The sequence below is a fragment of the Carcharodon carcharias genome, chromosome 18 (genome assembly GCF_017639515.1).
Source record: "Carcharodon carcharias isolate sCarCar2 chromosome 18, sCarCar2.pri, whole genome shotgun sequence".
Taxonomy (NCBI): domain Eukaryota; kingdom Metazoa; phylum Chordata; class Chondrichthyes; order Lamniformes; family Lamnidae; genus Carcharodon; species Carcharodon carcharias.
In genome coordinates, this window is record NC_054484.1 from 37,590,459 (window position 1) to 37,613,895 (window position 23,437).

The 23,437-nt window shown below is 44.0% G+C and overlaps 1 protein-coding gene across 1 annotated transcript in view; it reads left to right on the plus strand.

Moving 5' to 3' along the window:
* The first annotated feature begins 4,608 nt into the window (after positions 1-4,608).
* Positions 4,609-23,437, plus strand: part of LOC121290431 (NXPE family member 3-like) — a 42,734-nt gene continuing 23,905 nt past the window's right edge. Inside the window, 3 exon segments of the mRNA XM_041210868.1 lie at positions 4,609-5,312; positions 8,161-8,228; positions 12,814-12,824. Of these exon segments, the coding sequence (XP_041066802.1) occupies positions 4,609-5,312; positions 8,161-8,228; positions 12,814-12,824 (783 nt within the window).

The window sequence follows — 23,437 nt, forward strand, 5'->3', positions numbered from 1 at the left end:
GAAAGCTGCTCACCACCACCTTCTCAAGGGCAATTTGGGATGAGCAATAAATTCTGGCCTGGCCAGCAACACTCACATCCCACAAGCGAATAAAAAAAAACATCAGTACTCACCCTGACGATCAGGGTGAGTTTGTTCCCATCTGTGCGGATGATTAATCCCTCATGCAGTCATCCTTGCAAGCCACTCACCAGTCCCTAAATGCACCCTCCATACATACAAAGATCACACCCATGCAATGATTAATACAACTCCCCCTTTTTATCATAAGTATTAAATCTTATACCAATTCCACATCATGGTTTTGTGAATCATTCATTAACTTGCTTTGGCGTTTTGATGGGGATAGTTTTGGGCTTATTTGCATCAACAGGTTGATGGACAAGTTTTACCTTCGTAACAGTCTTGGTATTCACATTTCCAAGGGCTGCGGGGGCTGATCCAGACACAATGGAACCGTAGTCACTATTTTGTAAGTCCTGTTACAGAATGACCATGGGAGTGCATTGGTCAGGGCAATCACTTAAATCTGGACAAACTCATCCCATCATTGAATGGCCTGATTGCTTCAGCTATTTTTTGGTTAACATATTCATGAAGTCAACCCATCTTGTCTGTGCGTTTGTATGAATAATTTCATTTCAGTTCCCAGCTTATTATAAAAGTTCAGTTAATAGTCCCGCTGGTTCCTGGGATGAGAAACTTGGCCCATTTCTGATGGTTGTCAATTTACAAACTGCTTTCAGAGTACAGCTGCTTGACCCTTTAATGCTGCCTCACTTTAAGTTAAATGCATTCTTGTTGAAGGGCTACATAACTGATTCGAGAGCAGCAGCAGGCGTTCCAATGGGTTTTAATCACTGCGCCTCACTGACCAGCTTACTGATGGAAAATTATTGGGAATTTAGTGGGAAGCAACATGAACCTGGAAAGCACAAAGGTCCAGCACTGGGCCCAAGGTAAATTTGAGACGAGTGCAACAAGGGTTCTGGAGCAGTCAACAGTTTGCATAGGGGTGCTGGACTCCAAACAGGGAGGTCTGCACTTTCCTTGTGAGTGTCCAAAGAAAGATTCCATCTCCTCCTGACTCCAGAGAGGAAAGTTTTAAACTGGCCAAAGTTTAACTGTTGAGCCAGCAACTACGGGAACCCCACTTCTATGTTGAAACAATATTGGGGTCCTATTGATGTAATAGGGTGACATAGATGTGCATGACTCAGGTCGCTGCCTCCTACACCCATAAAGTCTGGCTCTTGTGCCGGATGAGGAAGAAAAGAGAGGGAATTTCACTCATTCCAATTTAACTACCCACCTGCCATTTTCAGTTTGGAGTTGGAGGAGATAAACTTACTTACCCCTGTGTTCAACACCAAGCCATTGAGGGAACTATGTTTTTGCCTTTTTAAGTGAGGGGCATATTTTCTTCCTGTTATTTTACATGAGCAGTGCAGTAAGTTTGGAGATTTCTGCCCGAACTCACTTTGTTCAGTATGAAGAGGTGCTCAATAGTCGTTGAACAAGGGGCATCTTGCGGTTGGAATTGTACCTCACTCAATTTTCCTGTCCAGACTCATCCATTTACTTTACACTTTCTGTTCTGTATGTTGCACTGTGACCTCTAAAGGCACAATTCTGTGAGACCTTAGATTGAGATTTGAGCAAAGTATTAAATCTGTATACTCGTACTTCATAACGCCACTTACTATTGTGTTCTTACATACAGTTTCATTTTGCTACCTTTCAATTATATTCACTTCAGCATTTCAAACTGAAACTAAATATGTGGCAGGAAATTGAGCTCGGTGGGCAGGTGTGCGCTTGACCCAGCCGAGCATCAAATGATGCGCGATCACGTCGGGAGATTGTATCTAACATCATCGTGTAGTCCTGCGATATTTTGTTCGGTGGGTACACGCCGGAGTCAGCAGCATACCCGCCGACAATTAAAAGGCCTATTAAGGCCATTAGAAAGTCATTACATTCAAATTTATGCTACCCATCCAACCTGGTTGGTGGGGCAGACGAAAACGGCAAACAGTCTTTGCCCTTTTTTGGAAATCTCATCCACGAGCAGGATGAGGTTTCCTAAAGCAAATAAAAATAGAATAAAAATTTTACACTTGAATTAAAAGGATGTCCCTGCTCATGTGACAGAGTGACAGCTCCGTGCCTTAGGGAGATTGAAGCGCTTTTTCGAGCACATGCATGAAGTTCACGCTAGGCCCGTTCACCCTCCTCCCCCGACCCACACTGGCAGTGCTGAGTGCTGCCTCTCACGTTCCACACTGGGCGGGCCTTGATTGGCCAGCCAGTGTGAAATCACAGTGCGGTGCCGCCCGCGGGAGGTGGTCAGCTTCTCGACCACCCCCGCTCACCCTCACCCGCCCCTCTGAGCACCTCTGCCAAGGGCAAAATTCTGCTCATGATAAAAAAGGTCTAAATTGAAACCTATTGATCTATGAATCTTTTTTTTCAAAATTGACCTGCTTTCTATTATTGAATTAAAAAGGAATATATACGGTTGCGTTCTATGGGATATACCAGCCAGAGATTAACTCTTCAGGCTACTTATCAGTTCCTGCTTTTGGCCGCAATACGTGAACTACATAAGGCCCAGAATTTCTTGGAGACTTGTGCCATTGCAATAGCATATCTGTGGCACTGTGTTAGTTTCAGTTAGTTAAAGTCCCAAGTAAATAATTTACGCCAGTATTTACTTGGCACCATTATTTCCATTCTAACAGTACCCTCACCCAAGTTGCAGCATGGAAGTTACACCATGGGATATAAAATCTGAACCTAATGTATTTCTCTGAAATTATTTCAATCAAAAATAAATTTGATGGTTCCTATAATGGATGCTGACCAGCACTGCTGGTTTGATACTCCAGAAGTAAGTTTAAAAAGAAATTAAGGCCTGGATTTTCACATTGTCCTGGAGACTCCACTGATCTTTAAAAATGGCAGGTGGGACCCAGCTGTGGAAGTCCCGCCCCCATTTCCAAAAGATTTCATTTTCGTCAGTAGGGCAAAAGGGGTGGGATATGATTCACATATGAGGGAAACCCAATTTCAGCAGGGCCATTTCACCTCAGTGCTGAGTTCAAACATGTCCCATTTCTGGTGTAGCAAGGGCCTTAACCCGCAATGTGGAAGTCATGTGTTTTTAGAGTAGATGTAAGTGCTATTGAAATGCAGATTAGATTGGTAGAACTGTCAAGGTGTGAGGTCTTTTAAAATCCACAGCCCTTCAAAAATTAAAGAAAAACAGGCTGTCTGTATCAATGAGAGTTGAAAAATATCTTTTCTAGCAGTTACAATAGCTGTTTGCTGACATTTCCATAAGGGCTATTACTGTAATTGTCTCAGCAAGGGATCTTAAGTTCACAGTTCGATTTACAGCTCAAAGTGGTTATTAAAAGATTAGTTGCTTTTGATATGGGGCTATGTATAGCAGTTTGCTTGATTTTATAAGGGATTAAGCATTTGAGGATATTTAAAAATTTTTATTGGCTTTCCTGAATTGGACTGTTTTTTCAATATATTGAACTCTGTAATAGATATTTAGGCCTTTATTTTATTTAGTTACAACATGGCTCCTACGGTCTATTAGGTGCATTGGCTGGAGGATGTAAGGGCCAAACATGGTGTGTGGTGGCATGGATTGGAATGAGTTGGCATTAAGCTGGCAAGGGGGCAGGGAGATGGCATACAGGGTGGGTGGACCTGATGGGGTGAAAGCTAGAGGGCCTAAAATTTAACAAATCAACTGGGACCAAGTTGTTTAAATAACCTACCTTAACCCGCGTCCAGGGGCGGCAGGCCTGACTCCATCCCACACCCGCACCTCCCACCCACCATCCCACCCAGCGGAGCAAAGATCTCTCTGCTTGGCAGGAGTTCTTCCAAGGTGGGTACAGCAAGCTGGGAAATTTCCTGACTCAAGCTACCCACCTCAGCAGCAAAACTCCGGACCTAAAGTGTTCAGATGTTTCCATCTCATGACATAAGTTAATGACCTTTAAGATTATGAATAAAATTGATAGTTAACCAGGGTACATTGATCACAATGGCTAAGTAATCAAACCTGAAGAGTTGCACATATAAAATTAAAGTCTAGGAAGGGAGGACAAGTGGAATGAGGGAGAAATATGCACAGTAAAAATGCCAAGGATGGCCACGGAGATGGACAGCATGGAGCTGACCTTTCAAGCTCCTGCTAATGATAGGGAGCCTCCACAACAGCATTTTATCCCAGCAAATCAGAGGTCACTGCCTATGATTCCTTTGTTCACTGAGGATATGGTGGCTCAAATACAGACTGTTGTATTTAACTATACATCCTTTAATTGTGGAGTGGAATGATCTTTAACGCTGAGGAAATCTTTGTTTATAAGCTCCTTCCCTGTTTCTTTCTTGACTGAATGAAGTTTCTTGACTGAAGTAGGTGGTATATTGAAAAGTAGCCAATAAAAATTGGAAATAAAAAAACCTACTGTATTAAAAAGTTGTTCCTTTTCACAGTTTCATGACTCTTCAGTCAACGGAGCAGAACAAAATTGGAGGATTTACCCAGTTCCAAAGTTTAGTTCCACAAAAAAACGACAAATGGAGCTAGAGAGGGTTCCATGGACACACAGACTGTTGCACTGTGGCTACCAGAATCACAGCTTCACCCCTGAAGAAAATACAGAAGGGACATTCCTTATGAAAATGATCAAATGGCCAAAACCACCCAAACCTGCTGTGCCCTTTCAGAAAAGCAGTGACCCAGCACATGTCCGCTTTGTAATTTTAAATTCTACAAAGACTTTCTACGTTGGGGATCAGTTACAAGTGATACTGCAAATGATTGATTTTGAAGGCCACCCAAAGCAATATGGGGGTGACTATCTCCAAGGCCGGATCCACACCCCAGCTTTAAAAGCTGGTTCAGCAGGAACAGTTATAGATAACCAAAATGGACTTTACTATATAAATTTTAATTTATCTTGGCCAGGGAAAGTTGAAGTGTCTGTTTTCCTGGTCCATCCAAGTGAAGGAATCCAAGTGCTTGAAAGGCTACGCAATGAGCGACCAGACAGAGTGTATTTTAAAAGTGCCTTCAAATCAGGAAATTCTTTCCAGACCACTGTATGTAATCTTTGTTTGCCTCAATCTAAACCGCTCTGTGACTTTGGCGATTACAGGACCGGGGAGCCCTGGTTCTGTTACAAACCAAAGAAGCTTCCCTGCTCTGCTCGTATCAACCATATAATGGGGGGTTACGAGCAGAACCTCTTAATTGGAGAAGAAGGACATTATTTTCAAAGGTATGTCATTTGATTTTTTTTTATTTATATCTTCCTCTCTGCCCACCAATTGTGATCTTGAGCACATGATAGAACCAGACACTGGAATTTCAATTCAAAATGTCAAAATTAACAATACCAGAAAGTTAAAGTATTTAAGCTATTTTTGTGGCATTCAGTTGGAGCTTTCATTAATCTAAGGCCTGCGTTTTGCGTTCACCGGGTGCCCGCAATCAGACGGCCCGGAAGCAGAAGCGAAATGTACTTCCGGCTGCGATTGGCCCCCAAACGCAATTTCCCACTAGCTGGCCAATTAACAGGCAGCTAGTGTGAAAGCCACACTGAGAAAGGTTCAGTATTGCCAGAGGGGGCGGGAAGGGAGTGGGCGCTTCTAGTGAGCTCCCTGAAGGCAGACAGCTGCTGTGGAGCTGCCTCAGGGAGCTGCAGATCGATAAGATTAAATGGCAAGAAAAAATGCATCAAACTGTGGCAATGCAGCACATTGAAACGCCTGACAGCAGAACTCAAAAAGCCTCAATCACCAGACATTTTCTTTATTATATTTCTCCCCGGGCATTTCATCCTGCCCTGGATCGAGATTGCAGCAAACATGTGAAGCCCACCAGCCCAATTGGCCCATCTGCCAACCAAGAGGACAGGCCATGCAAAATTGCTTTTAATTGACTCCTTAGGGCTTAATTGCCAGCTTAATTGTTGGCAGGCCTGCTTTCGACTGCCGCACCCACCCACCGAGGGAAATATCGCATGAGCGTGCGATGACATCAGAACATGTGCTCGACGTCTTCTCGCATGATTTCATGCTCTGTTGGGTCGGGCACGCACCTATTCAAATGACGTAAAATTCTGGCCTAAGGGACAGGAAAGAATTTTGTGAAAGTGAAGGAAGGGATGTCAAAGCACAAGGCACCTTAGATTACTACACCGATGGAATGGGTGAGAGGGTTCAGAAAATTTGCCTGCAGCTCTCAAACATGGTTTTCAACCAATTAATTTTGCTAATAACATTTTCAACAAATTTAAAATTCATCACGCTTCTTTGAAATAGAATCCCCAGCTTCTGCACACATTTATGGTGTAGATATGTTTAGAAAGATCCAAAGTCATGTGTACACAGAGAGGATAAAGCACTTGGACTGTCCAGTCACAAATCTGGTTAATTCTGTCATTTATTCTGTACTCTATCTAAGCACTCAACACCCATTTTCCTTTATGGCCCTTTCTTTTAACTTGGTTAGGCACAGGAGTTGAACAAATGCAGTTACATAGAATGTTTATTTAACACTGAAATAATTTCCTCAAGTTGAACATACATTGAAAATTGAACAAGTAGGCTTATCATCTCTTTTTCTAATCATCTTCCCCAAAATCACAGAGGCACTCTCCCCTCTAACCATCTCACTCCTCAACTCAAAAGCCTTCTCCCCTCTAATTTCCTGGTCCAATTCGCATTGACAATTTGACTTTCTCCTCACAGTTCATTTCTGTTTGTGCTCAGAACAAGGATAATATTGGCATAGACACATTTAATACCCATCCCTGAGAACTTGGTGGTCATTCTTCTAGCAATAGATTCTACAATTGAGTCGCTTACTATCACACTTCAGAAGACATTAGGAATCAACCATAAAATGAATGTGGCATGCGTTGGCAGAAGTGGCAGATGTCCTTCCCTAAAAAAGCATTAGTTGGCCTATTTGAGCTCAGCACAGGCCAGATTTTCTGGCCCCACAGAGGATGTGGAGTGCTAGCCAAAAGTCCATTGACTTTTGGTGGGACTGGAAGAACCTGGTGTCAGCTAGGGCTGCAAAATCCCAGCCAACAGCACTTCTCACAGGTTGATAGGATACAATTTTTCAACTTGCAGTGAGTTTGAACTCAAATCTTGCTAGTCCAGTATCACAGTCACTAGAAAAAATGCTTGCTTTAGTATAGCACTTTCCAAATCCTCAGGACATATCAAATAGCTTCACAACCAATTAAGTATTGTTGATGTTTGTCTGTTGAAGTTACTGTTGCAATGTAGGGAAATGAGATACCTAAACTTGGGCACATTGAGGTTCCACAGACAACAATGAGCTAAATGACCAGATAATCTGTTTTAGTGATGTTCATTAAAGAATAAATATCAACCAGGCACAGAGAGATCCCCTCATTTTCTATGAGATCTTTTATTTCACTGTTGAGGGAAGGTGGAAGGGCCTTGGTTTAATCTCTCCTCTGAAAAGTAACAGTCACGGCCAAATTATGTGTTCAAGTGCTGGAGTGGGGCTTGAGCTCACCAATTCTTGACTCAGAGGCAAGATTCCTACCCTGACACCTATAGCACTGTAATCACTAAGTTAGCACAACACTGCTTCAGACCAAAGAGGGAAAAACACAATTTTTGAAGAAAAGATCCAATTTTACTGGCAGCACTGAAGTTAATATTAATATTAACATTAATTCAATGTGTCTTGCAGTGTCAGAACTCTATCTTTCTCTTGGCAGGATTTCCTGGAAGAGGCTGGGGAGCTCACCTCCAGCATATTAATGCCCTATGGTTATAAAGTTAACTTAAGTCAAGGGTGCATCTCCTTCATCGGCCACACCCTGGAAATATGCTCAACTAGTGGGGAATGGGAATTCTAGCCTTGCTAAGTCCTGTTGTTTCAACTGATCAGCCAAGAATCTGAGTGATATCTAAAACCATTCTATTAAAATAACTTTCAACCAAAGCTTTAGGTATTTGTATCCTGAGAAATGGAACAAGTGAAATTGTACTTTCAAACTTCCAATTGTATGAGCTATTCACTCCTTCCATGGAGATAGTATAGTGACTTAACATTCAACATTAATAATATATTTTCAGTGAAGTCAATGTCAAGAAGCCTATATTACCCGATGGTCCGGGTTATGTAACTGTGGAGTCTTCAGCTCGTACAGGTAAGAAAAATATGAACTATTGTGCTGACTGGCAAATTGGTAGATTCATATATTAGATGGAATATCGAGTAATTTTTTGATGCAGACAATGCTCAAAAATTTCTAGATCTCTTTTTGAATAAAGTGTCATTAAATGCCTCATTAATTATTTACTGAGCTTAATATTTTGAGTATATTCATCATGTTCAGCGTGAGTAGGCTTTCTCTCTGACAAAACCTTTTTTATGTTCACACACTCACATTCATTTGATTAATCCAGTTACAATGCATCTATTGTTTGAAAGTCTTATAACATTACACACATATTGCTTTGGGTTTTACCAGCCCTCTAGGCACGGCTGGGGGTGGGACCATGGTAAAATAGTGAGGGAGGGTGGAGGGCAGAGTGCCCATCTTCTTCCCGCCGCCATGACATTTTACCAGTGGCAGGGAAAGTGAAGAAGAAACCTCCCACCCTGCGGCCAATTGAGCCACTCATATGGCCAATTAAGGGCCTCTTTATGCTGCTGCTGGCATTTTACCTTCAATGTAGTGACTTCTTCTTGGGTGTATTTGCCCTCACTAGCCTTTTGGCTTCTCAGCATCATTATGATGCTGAAAGGTTGATTGTTGCTGTCGCTGGCCTCCTCTACTTCCTTTTCCTTCCCTCTTCCTCACTGGAGGAGCCCCTGTCAGAATGAACTATTCCCCTAGCACCTTTGGCTTCTCTTGCTGCTGCCTGCCCTGCATTTGCCCCTCCTTTGTTCAAGCCCCTCTTCCCCGTGAATCCCTGGCTCTTTGGGAGACATTTGTGGACAGGAGAAGACTCATTGGATTGGGGGTAATATATTAGCATGGATTGATTAATGGGCTGAAAACAGAGAGTAGGAATAAACGGGTCATATTCAGATTAGCAGGCTGTGCAAGAAGCAAACCTTGGGCCTCACCTATTCACAAACTATATTACTGACTTGGATGAAGAGGCTAAGCATAATGTATGAATTTTTGCTGTTGCTACAAAGTTAAGTGGGAAAGTAAGCAATAAAGGGAACTCAAAGAGGCTGCAGAGGGATATAGACAAGTTGCATGAATGGACAAGAATATGGCAGATGGAATACAATGTGGTGAAGTGTATAATTATTGACTCTGGTAGAAAAAATAAAAAGCAGAATATTTTTGAAATAATTAGAGACTGGAAAATGGTGTCCTTGCACATGAAACACTGAAAGATTAGATAAAAGCAAAATACTGCGGATGCTGGAAGTCTGAAACAAAAACAAAATAACCTGGAAAAACTCAGCAGGTCTGACAGCACCTGCAGAAAGGAACACAGTTAACGTTTCGAGTCCGTATGACTCTTCATCGGAACTAAGGAAATAGAGAAATGAGGTGGGATATAAGCTGGTAAAGCTTAGATGTAGGTACGTTTTGAGTCCATAAGCTGAAGTAGAGTCATGTGGGCTTGAAATGTTAACTCTGTTTCTCTCTACACAGATGCTGCCATACCTGCAGAGCTTTTCCAGCATTTTTTGTTCTTATTTCTATTTTTCCTAGGGTTTAGAAGAATAAAAGGTGATCTAATTGAAATGTACAAACCCAGATCTTCCAATCCCAATAACAGTGAATGCTGAGATGTTTGCCTCTATTAAGAGTTGCAATGACATCATCCCACAAGCTGATTTACACAGGAACCAAGAACTTCTGGTTCCTCAGCAAAAGTCCCATGGGAGCCCACACTGATGGCAACCACCCCCGCCCGCACACACACACACACACACACCACCCCCCCCGGCAGACCTGTGAACATGTAAATGTGGTCTATTTGATTTACTTAGAGCTATTCCTAGCAGGTGTAAAGTCAGGTGGAGTGCCAAAGCAGAACAGCACAACAGCAAACCCGACACAGCTTACCAAACCCCCCTTGACCCAGCTCACCCTCCACCCACCCCAGTACACCTGCAGCCCCATCCTGCCTCACTATCTGGATCCCTGACTCTTTAGTTTGGCTGGTTGGAACAGAGTCAGCATTGCCGGGTGGCAAGGACAGGCTGCGAAAAGGGTGAGCACAGTTGGGGGTGCAATGAGCATTATCGGGGGGCACGGGGGAGTGCTGAACAATGTCAGCAGACTTAGTGGAATTGAACATTGTCGGTGGAATGAGCATTGGTGTGGGGATGCAGCAAGGGTGGCAAACTATGTCAGGAGCAAGAATTTAAGAGGGCAAATCTAACAAAGACAGGTCGATTTATAAAATTTATAAACTCTGCAAGTCAATGAACTGAAGACTTAAGGGGCATGATATCAGTTCATCACAATAAAGGGAAAGCTGCTGTTGCGCTTCGCCACAAGGCCTCCCCACTCTTACTTGTCACTGGGTCCAAGCTGGAGCCTGGGACAGAAGGTCCTGGGGCTCCAGTGTAAAAACGAAAGTGGACAGTTTTAAACAGGGTCAGTGGCACATGTTCATGCTCCACTGGGTCAAGAAATTCTTACGGGTCTTGACAAAAAAGGTTTTGAAAAACTGTTTCCACATGCTAGGGAATCTAGGATACCAAGTCACAATCACAGAATAAGGGACTGATCATTTAGGGCTAATATGAAGAGGAATGTAGATGAATAGAAAAATCATTTAAAACTAACATGCTGAAAATTGTAAAATGCAGCATCAATCAAGAAATACAAAAATCTGAAATTCTTTTCATGAACCAAAGTAAACATAGTTTTTAAGACAGGGGAACGCAGAAAAGTCAGGATGTGTGTGTGTCACTGTATCTCTGTCTCAGGTAGACAAATAGTCATTTAGTAGTCAAGAACTTGATTATTGCTGAAAAAAGAGACACGTCTAAACTTTTCATCTTGCACTCATCAGGACACTCGCAAGAATACCAATATAAGGGGGAAAACAACAATTTATAGGGTAGTTTACCTGTTCTTAACTTACCTGTAAGTCAAACTATGTTGTTGACAACCTTGGTAGAGATCAGTAACAGTTTTTAAAAAAAAAAACAAAATCCTAAATCCTAGTTATTTGTTGAAGAATGAAGCCACAAAATTCCACAGTTTGAAATGAAAAAAGCTAAATATACAAGATTCAAACAAAATAAAATATCATCTTAGGCAACCTCCTATACTCTAAAACCCAGAATCAACATTTGTCAAGTATGAATTAACAGGCAAATTGTGATCAATTATAAACTATAAATTAAATGGCAGATACAACAAAGACAAATCTTATGAATTGCCTCGGCAGTCTACTCAGCATATATATCATCAATCTCAGTCACAAAGTCCTTCAAAACCCTGTCTTCCTCATGAAGAATTTCAGCTCCTCTTCCCCTAGGAATTAGCCTGATCCCTAGCTGACAGCAGTGCACAACCAACCAGCGTTCCATAGGCATGTTCTTCACCAAAAATGGAACACGTCTACAAAACCTCCTCAACTCTGCTTGCAATGGACTGAAAGGTGCAGATCCATCAATGTTATCTTCAAGTAACAGAAAAAGCTGCAGCAACTGTATATTTGCCTATTCTTAGCTTCTGAGTCTAGCCTCTGTCTTCTTCAATCTGCCTGAATTGTACTGAAGAAGGTAACTCTGAAGGTAGTGCTGAAGAAGAGTCATACAGACTTGAAACATCAACTCTGTTTCTCTCTCTGCAGATGCTGTCAGACCTGCTGAGTTTTTCCAGCATTTTCTGTTTTTGAGCCTGTCCTGCACCACTGGTAGCATCATCGTCTGAGCTCTGATAGTTGTGTGCCCTTTATATGGTTTTGACCAGTTTAAATCGCCCCAGAAGTTTTGGTTTCCAATCTCAGTTTCAGTCTTAGTTTCCTTAGAAAGTGGGAGGGTCTGTTTCCTTTCTCAGTTTCCCTTTTCAATTAGGGTCTGTCTCAAAATATACAAGATTTGAAACCAGTGATTACATCACAACACCCATTGCAGAAAACTGCAGAAAGGTTATAAATAATTTTGCCTTCTCATTAATTAGTCAGAGGCAAGAGCTCCCAATGATATCATGTAGCCCAACTGTAAAACACTGTGTTCCCAGTACAGATTAGGCTAACAGTTTTATGACTCTCCCTCACATCCTCCAAGTCAGATGCATCCATGTCTGAGTTGACTACATTACTTTACTTTGTCAATGACAGTAGAAATAATTGTGCTCATGGCAAGGTATAATTCAAGACGATTTATTTACTGTACTATTCAGAATAACATGCATTGCTTGACCTGGAGAACATATACAGTTTGGTGAAGTTGCTCTCACTCTAGGTTCCCTCAGCCATTTTATGTCTAATCTTTGCGAATTTCATGATTAATTATTTCTGTTGGATAAGTCCTTCACCCACGAAACAGATTCATAAAACTACAGATGAAAATATGTTTGATTATTCAATTCATTTATTATTGACAAAATATTAACATCAAAAACCCTAATGATTCTTGCAGAATAATATCTTAGATTTAGTCATTCATGTGCATGTATTTAGTAAATATAAATTGTTGTTGTTCAATGAGGGCCAATGAAGATGCCTTCCCCAAGTCTGTAGTTGCCACAGGACTTTGAAAGAAGGAAAAATCTTTATTTCATTCTAACTTAGTAAAAAACACGGTGGCATGACTTTTTTGCTCATTGGCCGCACGCGATCAGCAGGCCCAGGAGTGGATGGGAAACAGGCCCCCAACCGCAATCGGCCCCTGACCATGATTTCACACTGGCTGGCCAATTAACAACCAGCCAGTGTGAAACGCGCGCTGAGAAAGGCTCAGCACTGCCGGTGGGGCCGGGAAGAAAGCGGGTGCCAACATCATTGCAGATGCTGGTGAGCACTTCCAGTGAGCTCCCTGAAGGCTGACAGCTGCCTCAAGGAGCTGCAGATCTCCACAGAATAAACAAAGCAACAAAAATGCTGCCAAATATGCCCATGCAGCACAATCAAGCACCTGAAAGCAAACCTCATAAAAAAAGCCAGTCCCCAGTATCTCTTTGTTATTTTATTTCCCCATGGAGATTTCATCCCGCCCTGGATCAAGGTTTGAGCAAAAATTGGCTCATCCGCCAACCGTAACAGTGGACGAGCCACAAAAAAATCGCTTTCAATTGCCTTCTTATTGGGTTTAATTGCCCAATTAATTGTCGGCAGGCACATTTCCAACTGCTGCGCGCACCTGCCAAGCGAGATATCGCGCAAATACGCGATGATGTCGGGATGCTCGCCCAACATCATCTTGCACTATTTCATGGCCACACGGGTCAGGTGAACGCCCATCTGTGGGATGCAAAAGTTTGGCCAGTGATTCTTTTCACTGCTGTCCTTCATGGTTCTTTCCTTGTTGGATACAATACTATCGGATGTTTTAGGAAGCAGTTGCCAAACAGAAATAAGGGGTCCCATGCTTTTTCTATTCATTTCAATTTTGCTTCACTTGAAATTAACCTTTGATGCATGTTCTCCTAGCAGCATATTGTCTTTTATGTTGCCTTTCTGAACATTACCCCAAACTGTGGTGAAAAGTCTTCATTTTGAAAGCTTAAATGTTTCAATATTAATACTTTGTAAACACTCAAGCTAGTTTATTTATACGTGCTTATCATTACAATATCCTTTAACCTGAAATTCATTCTTTTCTACATTATTGTTTGGAAAAGACAGGATTTTCAAGAACACAATTTAAATCAATTGTGCCTGCATTACTGTTCGACCTTTGTTCAAAATAACAGTAGTGTAAAAACACCAATATTCTTACCTTCCCCACGTTAAGGCTAGAAAGGATTTCCTGTCTGTTTGGCCTCGTAAGCTTACTTTTCCATCAGAGATAATAGGTAACACTTTCATATTTTCCCTTGACTAGTTTTAGAGTTCTTTTCAAAAAAACAAGTGAACCATCTTTGAGGACAATCAATGCAAATAGTTGTGTGATTAGCAATAATGCAGAGGCAGTTCTTTCTTCAAGGTGTCATATATCACTTTCCACCATTCCATAAGACCATAAGACATAGGAGCAGAAATTAGGCCAATTGGCCCATCGAGTCTGCTCCACCATTCAATCATGGCTGATAAGTTTCTCAACCCCATTCTCCCACCTTCTCCCCGTAACCTTTGATCCCCTTACCAATCAAGAGTCTATCTATCTCGGTCTTAAATACACTCAATGACCTGGCCTCCACAGCCTTCTGTGGCAATGAATTCCACAGATTCACCATTCTCTAGCTAGAGAAGTTTCTCCTCATCTCTGTTCTAAAAGATCTTCCCTTTACTCTGAGGCTGTGCCATCGGGTCCTAGTATCTCCTACTAGTGGAAACATCTTACCCACGTCCACTCTATCCAGGCCTTTCAGTATTCTGTAAGTTTCAATCAGATCCCCCCTCATCCTTCTAAACTCCATCGAGTATAGACCCAGCGTCCTCAAACATTCCTCATATGTTAAGCCTTTCATTCCTGAGATCATTCTCGTGAACCTCCTCTGGACTCTCTCCAGGGCCAGCACATCCTTCCTGAGATACAGGGCCCAAAATTGCTCACAATATTCTAAATGTGGTCTGACCAGAGCCTTATAAAGCCTCAGCAGCATATCCCTGCTTTTATATTCTAGTCCTCTCGAAATAAATGCCAACATTGCATTTGCCTTCCTAACAACCGACTCAACCTGCAAGTTAACCTTAAGAGAATCCTGGACTAGGACTCCCAAGTCCCTTTGCACTCCAGATTTCTGAATTCTCTCCCCATTTAGAAAATAGTCCATGCCTCTATTCTTCCTACCAAAGTGCATGACCTCACACTTCCCCACATTGTATTCCATCTGCCACTTCTTTGCCCATTCTCCTAACCTGTCCAAATCCTTCTGCAGCCTCCCCAGCTCCTCAATACTACCTGTCCCTCCACCTATCTTTGTATCAGCTGCAAACTTAGCTAGGATGCCCTCAGTTCCTTCATCTAGATCATTAATGTATAAAGTGAAAAGTTGTGGTCCCAATACTGACCCCTGCGGAACTCCACTAGTCACCAGCCACCATCCTGAGAAGGACCCCCTTATCCCCACTCTCTGCCTCCTGCCAGACAGCCAATCTTCTATCCATGCTAGTACCTGGCCTGTAACACCATGGGCTCTTATCTTACTGAGCAGCCTCCTGTACGGCACCTTGTCGAAGGCCTTCTTGAAGTCCAAGTAGATAACATCCATTGGTTCTCCTTTGTCTAACCTACTCTTTACCTCCTCAAAGAATTCTAACAGATCTGTCAGGCATGACCTCCCCTTGATGAAACCATGCTGACTTTGCCCGATTTTACCATGCACTTCCAAGTATTCTGAAATCTCATCCTTAATAATGGACTCTAAAATCTTACCAACGACCGACATCAGGCTAATCAGCCTGTAATTTCCTGTCTTTTGCCTCACTCCCTTCTTAAACAAGGGAGTTACATTAGCGATTTTCCAGTCCTCTGGGACTCTCCCTGACACCAGTGATTCCTGAAAGAGCACCACTAACGCCTCCACTATCTCTTCAGCTATCTCCTTCAGAACTCTGGGGTGTAATCCATCTGGTCCAGGTGATTTATCAACCTTCAGACCTTCCAGTTTTCCTAGCACTTTCTCCTTGGTAATGCCCACCATACTCACCTCTGTCCCCCCCGACTCTCTTGAACTTTGGGGATGTCACTCGTGTCTTCCACTGTGAAGACCGATTCAAAGTACCTATTTAGTTCCTCCGCCATTTCTTTGTTCCCCACTACTACTTCTTCAGCGTCATTTTCCAGTTGCCCAATGTCCACTTTTACCTCTCTCTTACCCTTTATATATCTAAAAAAACTTTTGCAATCTTCTTTTATATTACTGACTAGTTTACCCTCGTATTTAATCTTCTCCCTCCTTATTTCATTTTTAGTTGTTCTAGGTTGGTCTTTGTAGGCTTCCCAATCCCCCGGTTTCCCACTGCTCTTCGCTGCATTGTATGCTTTTTTTTTAGCTTTTATGCTGTCCCTGACTTCCCTTGTCAGACTTGGTTGCCTCATCCTCCCTTTAGTGTGCTTCTTCTTCCTAGGGATGAATTTTTGCTGTGTCTCCCAAATTACTCCCAGAAACTCCTGCCATTCCTAGTTTATGGAATAAAGGGGACAGCAGCAACATGGGTATGAATTTCACTAAGCGACAGGAAACAGACAATAGTGATTAATGGTTGATTGTTTAGACTGACAAAAGTTTTATAGTGGTGATGCTCAGGGGTTGGTGTGAGAATCCCTGCTCTCCCCGGTGTATATTAATGACCAAGACCTTGGTGTACAGAGCACAATTTCACAGCTTGCAAATGATACAAAACTTGAAAGTATTGTGAACTGTGAGGAGGATAGTATAGAACTTCAAAGGCAGGTAGAAGGTGGGTGGGGCAGACAAATGGCAGATGAAATTTAATGCAGAGAAGTGTGAAGTGATTTATTTTGGTAGGAAGAATGTGGAGAGACAATGCGCTGAATTTTACATGCCCTGGCAAGTCTGTTTCCCATGGGGGGCATGTAAAATGAGGGTTGGTCATATAAAATATGGTAGATGCCCATCCCACCCAACCCCGAGCTCACCCTTGTAATATAGGGGGTGGGTGGGTGTCCAAATTGGCAGCCCATTGGGAGGCAGCCCTTCCACTAAGGTAGAACACCCCCCACCTTTTCTTCCTACCCAGCTGTTGCATTAAATACACCATCCCCACCCCTACCTCCCCATGCGCCTCTCCCTAACCTGTCCACACCCTCCTTGACCAAGACCTACTTGGACTTCAGCAAGGCTTTCGATAAGGTCCCATAAGGGAGACTGATAACAAAGGTAAGAGCCCATGGGATCCAAGGCAATTTGGCAAATTGGATCCAGAATTGGCTGAGTGGCAGGAAGCAGAGGGTGATGGTCGAGGGGTGTTTTTGTGATTGAATGCCTATGTCCAGTGGGGTCCCACGGAGATCGGTGTTGGGTCTCTTGCCGTTTGTGGTATATACAAACGATTTAGACTTGAATGAAGGAGAGTTGATCAGTAAGTTCCCGAATGACTCAAAAATTGGTGGGGTGGTAAATAGTGAGGAGGATAGCCTTAGATTACAGGAGGATATAGACGGACTGGTCAGATGGACTGATCAGTGACAAATGGAATTTAATCTGGATAAGTGTGAGGTGATGCACTTGGGCAGGACAAACAAGGCACGGGAATACACAGTGATTGTTAGGACCCTGGGAAGTACCAAGGATTAGAGGGACCTTGGTGTGTGTGTCCACTGGTCCCTTAAGGTAGCGGGACAGGTAGATAAGGTGGCTAAGAAGGCATATGTAATACTTGCCTTTATAAGCTGAAGCATAGAATTTAAGAGCAAGGAGGTTATGCTGGAACTGTATAAAATGCTGGTTAGGGCACAGCTAGAGTATTGCGTGCAGTGCATTATAGGAAGGATGTGACTGCACTAGAGAGAGTGCAGAGAAGATTTACCAGCATGTCGCCTGAGCTGGAGATTTTTGGTTATGAGGAAAGTTTGGATAGACTGGGGTTACTTTCCCTGGAGCAGAGGAGATTGAGGGGGGACATGATTGAGGTGTATAAAATTATGAGGGGCATGGATAGAGTAGGCAGGATGGAACTTTTCCCCTTGGCAGAGGGACCACTAACCAGGGGGCATAGATTTAAGGTAAGGGGCAGGAGGTTTGGAGGGGATGTGAGGAAGATTTTTTTCACCCAGAGGATGGTGGGAATCTGGAACTCACAGCCTGATAGGGTGGTAGAGGCAGAAACCCTCATAACATTTAAGAAGTATTTGGATGCGCACTTGCGATGCCATGGCATACAAGGCTATGGGCCTAGTGCTGGAAAATGGGATTAGAATGGTTAGGAGACCAAACGCAGACTGGGTGACCGCTTTGCAGAACACCTTCGGTCTGTCCGCAAGTATGACCCAGACCTCCCTGTCGCTTGCCATTTCAACACTCTACCCTGCTCTCTTGCCCACATGTCTGTCCTTGGCCTGCTGCATTGTTCCAGTGAAGCTCAACGCAAACTGGAGGAACAGCACCTCATCTTCTGACTAGGCACTTTACAGCCTTCTGGACTGAATATTGAGTTCAACAATTTTAGATCAGGAACTCTCTCCTCCATCCCCACCCCTTTTCCGATTCTCCCCCTACTTTTTTTCCCAATAATTTAGATAGATTTTTCTTTTCCCACCAATTTCCATTATTTTTAAATGTATTTCCATCCATTGTTTTATCTCTACCTTTTAGCCTTTTTCGATTCCTTCACCCCACCCCCACTAGGGCTATCTGTACCTTGCTTGTCCTGCTTTCTACCCTTAATTAGCACATTCCTTAGATAATATCACCACCTTCAACATCTCTTTGTCCTTTTGTCTGTGACATCTTTTGGTTATCTCCACCTATCACTGGCCCTCTATTCAGCTCTACCTGTCCCACCACCCTCCCTTAAACCAGCTTATATTTCAACTCTCTTCTATTTTTACTTAGTTCTGTTGAAGGGTCATTCGGACTCGAAACGTTAACTGTGTTCCTCTCCGCAGATGCTGCCAGACCTGCTGAGGTTTTCCAGGTATTTTTGTTTTTGTTTAGAATAGTTAGGTATTTGTTTGACTGGCACAGACTTGATGGGCCAAAGGGCCTTTTTCTGTGCTGTAGACCTCTATTACTCTATGACTCTATGACCCTGTACTTACTGCACTCTGTCTGATTAGCTGGCAGCTCCCGAGGGCGAGACTTCCTCCCCAGTGAGGAGCGGAAGTCCAATACAGCCCCTATTTAGCCCCTTAGTGCACTATGGTTGTGAGGCGAGCTGGCTTGGAGTGAGTTAGTTCCACGCCAAATTTGCTTCCCAGGGACGGGGTGGTGGAAGCCAGCCTGGATCTGTCACAGAGTATTGGTTATCCTCACAGGAGGGGCAGAGAATTTGGTGACCTGTTCACACAAAGCCCCCAACAGGTACGGACCAGCAGTGGCAGTGCCCGACCTGGATCTGCAGAATTACAGAATGATGGAGCACTGGCTGCACAGGGTGGAAGATCTGCACCATGCTCTCTGCCAATTTGGAGCTGGATTCCTCCATGCTCCTTGGCAGTGACAGGAGGCAGTCAGGCAGCCAGCCGATGTATTCAGCATCTTGGTTTCCTTGTTGATCAGTGCTCTCCTGTATGCTGTCCCTTCAAGGCCCTCATGTGATTCCCCTCTGAACTTCACCCTGTGGTGAGCTGGCAAACGAACCATCCTTTACCCCTGGCCTGGCTGCAGCCCACCCATGCCTAGAAGCCTCCAGATCTGCTGGTCCCAACTCTCTACAAACCACCAAGATATGTGCACTACTAGCATCTGAACTGTTCCCTAGGAGAGTCAATTCAAGTGATGGGACCGCTTCATTAATGTTGCACTGTTGCTATATCTCTTCCTCCTTGAGCAGCTGGCAGGCAGCAGTTCTTGGGCTTCACAGATCAGGACATCAGAAGGAGAAGGATGGAGCCGTGGAAAGCAATCTGGCCATACCAACAGCAGCTTGTTCATCATGCCAGATAACAGGATGAAGGTGGGCTAGGTGTTGAGAAGGGGCATGAGACATGAGCATGCCATCACCCTCAATGTTCCCTGTGACACCAAATATTGCAGACTCTTTCACAGCCGGCCCCATGATACTGGGAACGATGTCATCCATTGGGCTAAGCAGGTACTGGCATCCTTATTCTGTTCTGCTGTATTGTATACCACTTTGTTTTGCAAAAGACAGGACAGAATGTCAATGATTGTGTAGCACTGTGTTTGGGTGATGCGCCTGCCATAAATGAATAGCTGGAGGCATGTGGAGGTAGTGAGAGGTGGGTGTGATGCTGGAAGCCCTGGTAGGTTTATATAGGTGAGGGTGAGTATCTGGATGTTCAGCGTGGGTCCTTATTGCCAGGGAGTGCTGCTGGGTGAGTGATTGGAGTATGGTGCATTGAGCTGTATGAGAGGTTGGTCGTGTAATGGGTAGGAGATATCATATGAAGTGTAGTCACAGACTTTGATTACCCACATGAGATCAGTAGACTTCTTGTGGCACTGCTGCCAGGTCCTCTGGGTCAAATACTAGGAATTGACTGCCAGGCTACATGCTCTCACTTGCTTTCAAGAGTGGTACTTGAGGGCCTCCTGATCACCATCACCTTAGAACCATGCCATGTTTCCTCCTGCCCGCTTCCAGCACTCCACAGACCTCAACCTGGAACCCCTTTCTGCCCACAGTATTATTTCAGCATATCTTCATTTTAAAGAGGCAGACTGCCTTTAGGAAGAGCAGGTTGGTTGGCACATGTGATATCTACACAATGCTTGGCCGACTGCTGAGGGCAAGGGCAGCTCACAGCACCAAGAAGAAAGTAGTAGCATGCAACTTGCTTGGCCAGACGCTGCAGTAATGCGGATGAGGTGAAGGCACCAAATTTGTGTGCTCCCCACCTCAATCATAACCAGCTTGGCAAGGCTACGAATTGCAAACCCCAAACCCAAAAATTTGGACCCCCGATTTTCTAGCCCAGTGATATCATTAGCGCAGTGTCAATTTAACACCTGTTTTCACCCTTTGGCAAAAAAAAAACCCCAGCATATCTTTCATTCACCAATTCAATCTGGCAAATAGGAGCAAGGGATTACATTTAGGCAGTTAAAGAGAAAGAACAAGGGCAGAATTTTCTGTGCCTGCTGGCGTTGGGCGTGTTCAATAGCGTGAGCGGACAATATGGTAAGAAGGCCAAAATTCGGTTTCATGATGTCGTGAAATCAGTTTGCAATTGTCCACTGTACTCATCAATGGGGGGGCCACGTTTCCCATTGTCGGATGTCAAGAACCTCATTGTAACACAATGGCGTCTGGAGAGGGGAAGGAGTCCAGGGGGAGTAAGGAATCAGTGGGGAGGAAGGAGACCGGAGAAGGGGATGAGTCTGAATGGGGGTCGGGAAAGGACTCTGTGTTGGAGTAGGGCTGGAGGAAGAAGTAAGGGAGGAAGAAGGAGTCAGGAAGGCAGAAGGGCAAAGGTGGGGCAGTGGAGTATGGGGCTGGGGGAAGGAATTCCAAGAGGGGAAAGAGTCCAGGTGAAAGTGCAAGGGAGGGCTCTGTTGAGTCCATGACTGCCTCTTGGGGAGTGAACTGAAGACAGGCATGGTAGGAGAGAATGGTGAGAATGACCAAGGGCAGAGTAAGGCACTAGGATGGGAGGGTGAGGGTGCTACAGTATCAGTAGAAGGGACGGTGAGGGTAGTTGGAGGGGACTCTGAGGCAGACACGGACCTTGGTGTGCAAGGGAGGAGGTCGGGGAGGTGAATGTGGATGGGGGTGTGATTTTCGGGAAGGAAGGAAACATGCACATTCACCAGGACACCTCCAGAAGAAAAGGATCTTGGCTGATAGGTCACAGTGGGGAAGTGGAAGGTGCTGCCCTGACATCTGCAGCAGGGGTGGAGACAGCCTGTGCAATGGTTGGCACTGTTGCCTCTGATAACTTTGGCATGGGTCCTCTGGAGTGCCAAGGCGATGGGGGCCGCAGCTTTCTTTGGCTGTCCTTCTGTGGGCCAGTTACTCCCTCTGAGCTGAAAGAGGATGAGGTTGAGGGGCTCACAGACAAAGGGGACTTACCGTATATCTTCCTCCGGTCAGAGGAAACTATTTACCACTACCCTGTTTCCTGTCACACAGCCCATTTCATATCCACTGTCTTTTTTATTCCATGGGCTTCAACGTTTCTAACGAACCTATTTGGTGGCACTTTACTAAATGCCTTTTGCAAGTCCATATACACCACAAGATTCACATTACCCTTATCAACCCTTTCTGTTGCCCTATCAAAAAACTCAATCAAGTTAGTTAAACACGATTTGCCTTTAAATCCATGCTAACTTTCTTTAATTAATCTGCCCTTGTCCAACTGACTGTTAATCTTGTTCCAGATTACTGTTTCTAATGGGTTTCCTACCACTGAGGTTAAACTGACAGACCTGTAGATGCTGGATTTATCCTTTGACCCACTTTTGAACAAGGGTCAAAATTTGCAATTCTCCAGTCCTCTGACTTCACCACCATATCTAAGGAGTATTGGAATACTATGGCCAGCACCTCGCAATTTTCACTTACTTCCCTCCCTATGGGGAGGCGGTGGCATAGTGGTATTGTCAATGGATTAGTAATCCACATACCCACGGTAATACTCCGGGGACGTGGGTTCAAATTCAATAAAAATCTGGAATTAAAAGTCTACAATGACCATGAAACCATTGCAGATTGCCGTGAAAACCCACCTGATTCACTGATACCCTTTAGGGAAGGAAATCTGCTGTCCTTACCTGGTCTGGCCTGCCTATGTTTCCACGCCCACAGCAATGTGGTTCACTCTTAAATGCCCTCTGAAATGGCCTAGCAAGATACTCAATCATATCAAACAGCTACAAAGCCTAAAAGGAATGAAACTGGGTGGACCACCTGGCATCAACCTAGGCACCAGAAACAACAATTGCAAATTCAGCCCTGTCAATCCTGGAAAAGCCTTCCTTACTAACACCTGAGAGCTTGTTCAAAAATTAGGGAACTGTCTCACAGACGAGTCAAGCAACAGCCTGACATAGTCATACTCACAGAATCATACTTTACAGATAAAGCCCCAGACATCTCCATCGCCATCCCTGGATATGTCCTGTCCCACCAGCAGGGCAGAACAAGCAGAGGTGGCGGCACACTGGCATTCAGTCGTGTGGGAGTTGCCCTGGGAGTCTTCAACATCGACTCCGGACCCTATGAAGTCTCATGACATCAGGTCAAACATGGGCAAGGAAACCTCCTGCTGATTACCATGTACAACAATGCCCCCATCCCCCAGCTAATGAATCAGTACTCTTCCATATTGAACACCACTTGGAGGAAGTACTGAGGGTGTCAAGGGTGCAGGAGGTACTGGGGGACTTGAATGTTCATCACCAAGTGTGGCTTGGTAACATCACTACAGACCAAGTTGGCTGAGTCTTAAAGGACATAGCTGCTAGACTGAGTCCTCACCCTCACTAACCTGCCTGCCGCAGATGCATCTGTCCTTGACAATGTCAGTCAAAATGACCTTTGATGGTATTCTCAATGTGGAGACGAAGTCCCGTTTTCACATAGAGGAATCCATCCATCGTGTTGTATGGCACTACCACCGTGCTGAATTGGATAGATTGCGAACAGATTTAACAACTCAAGA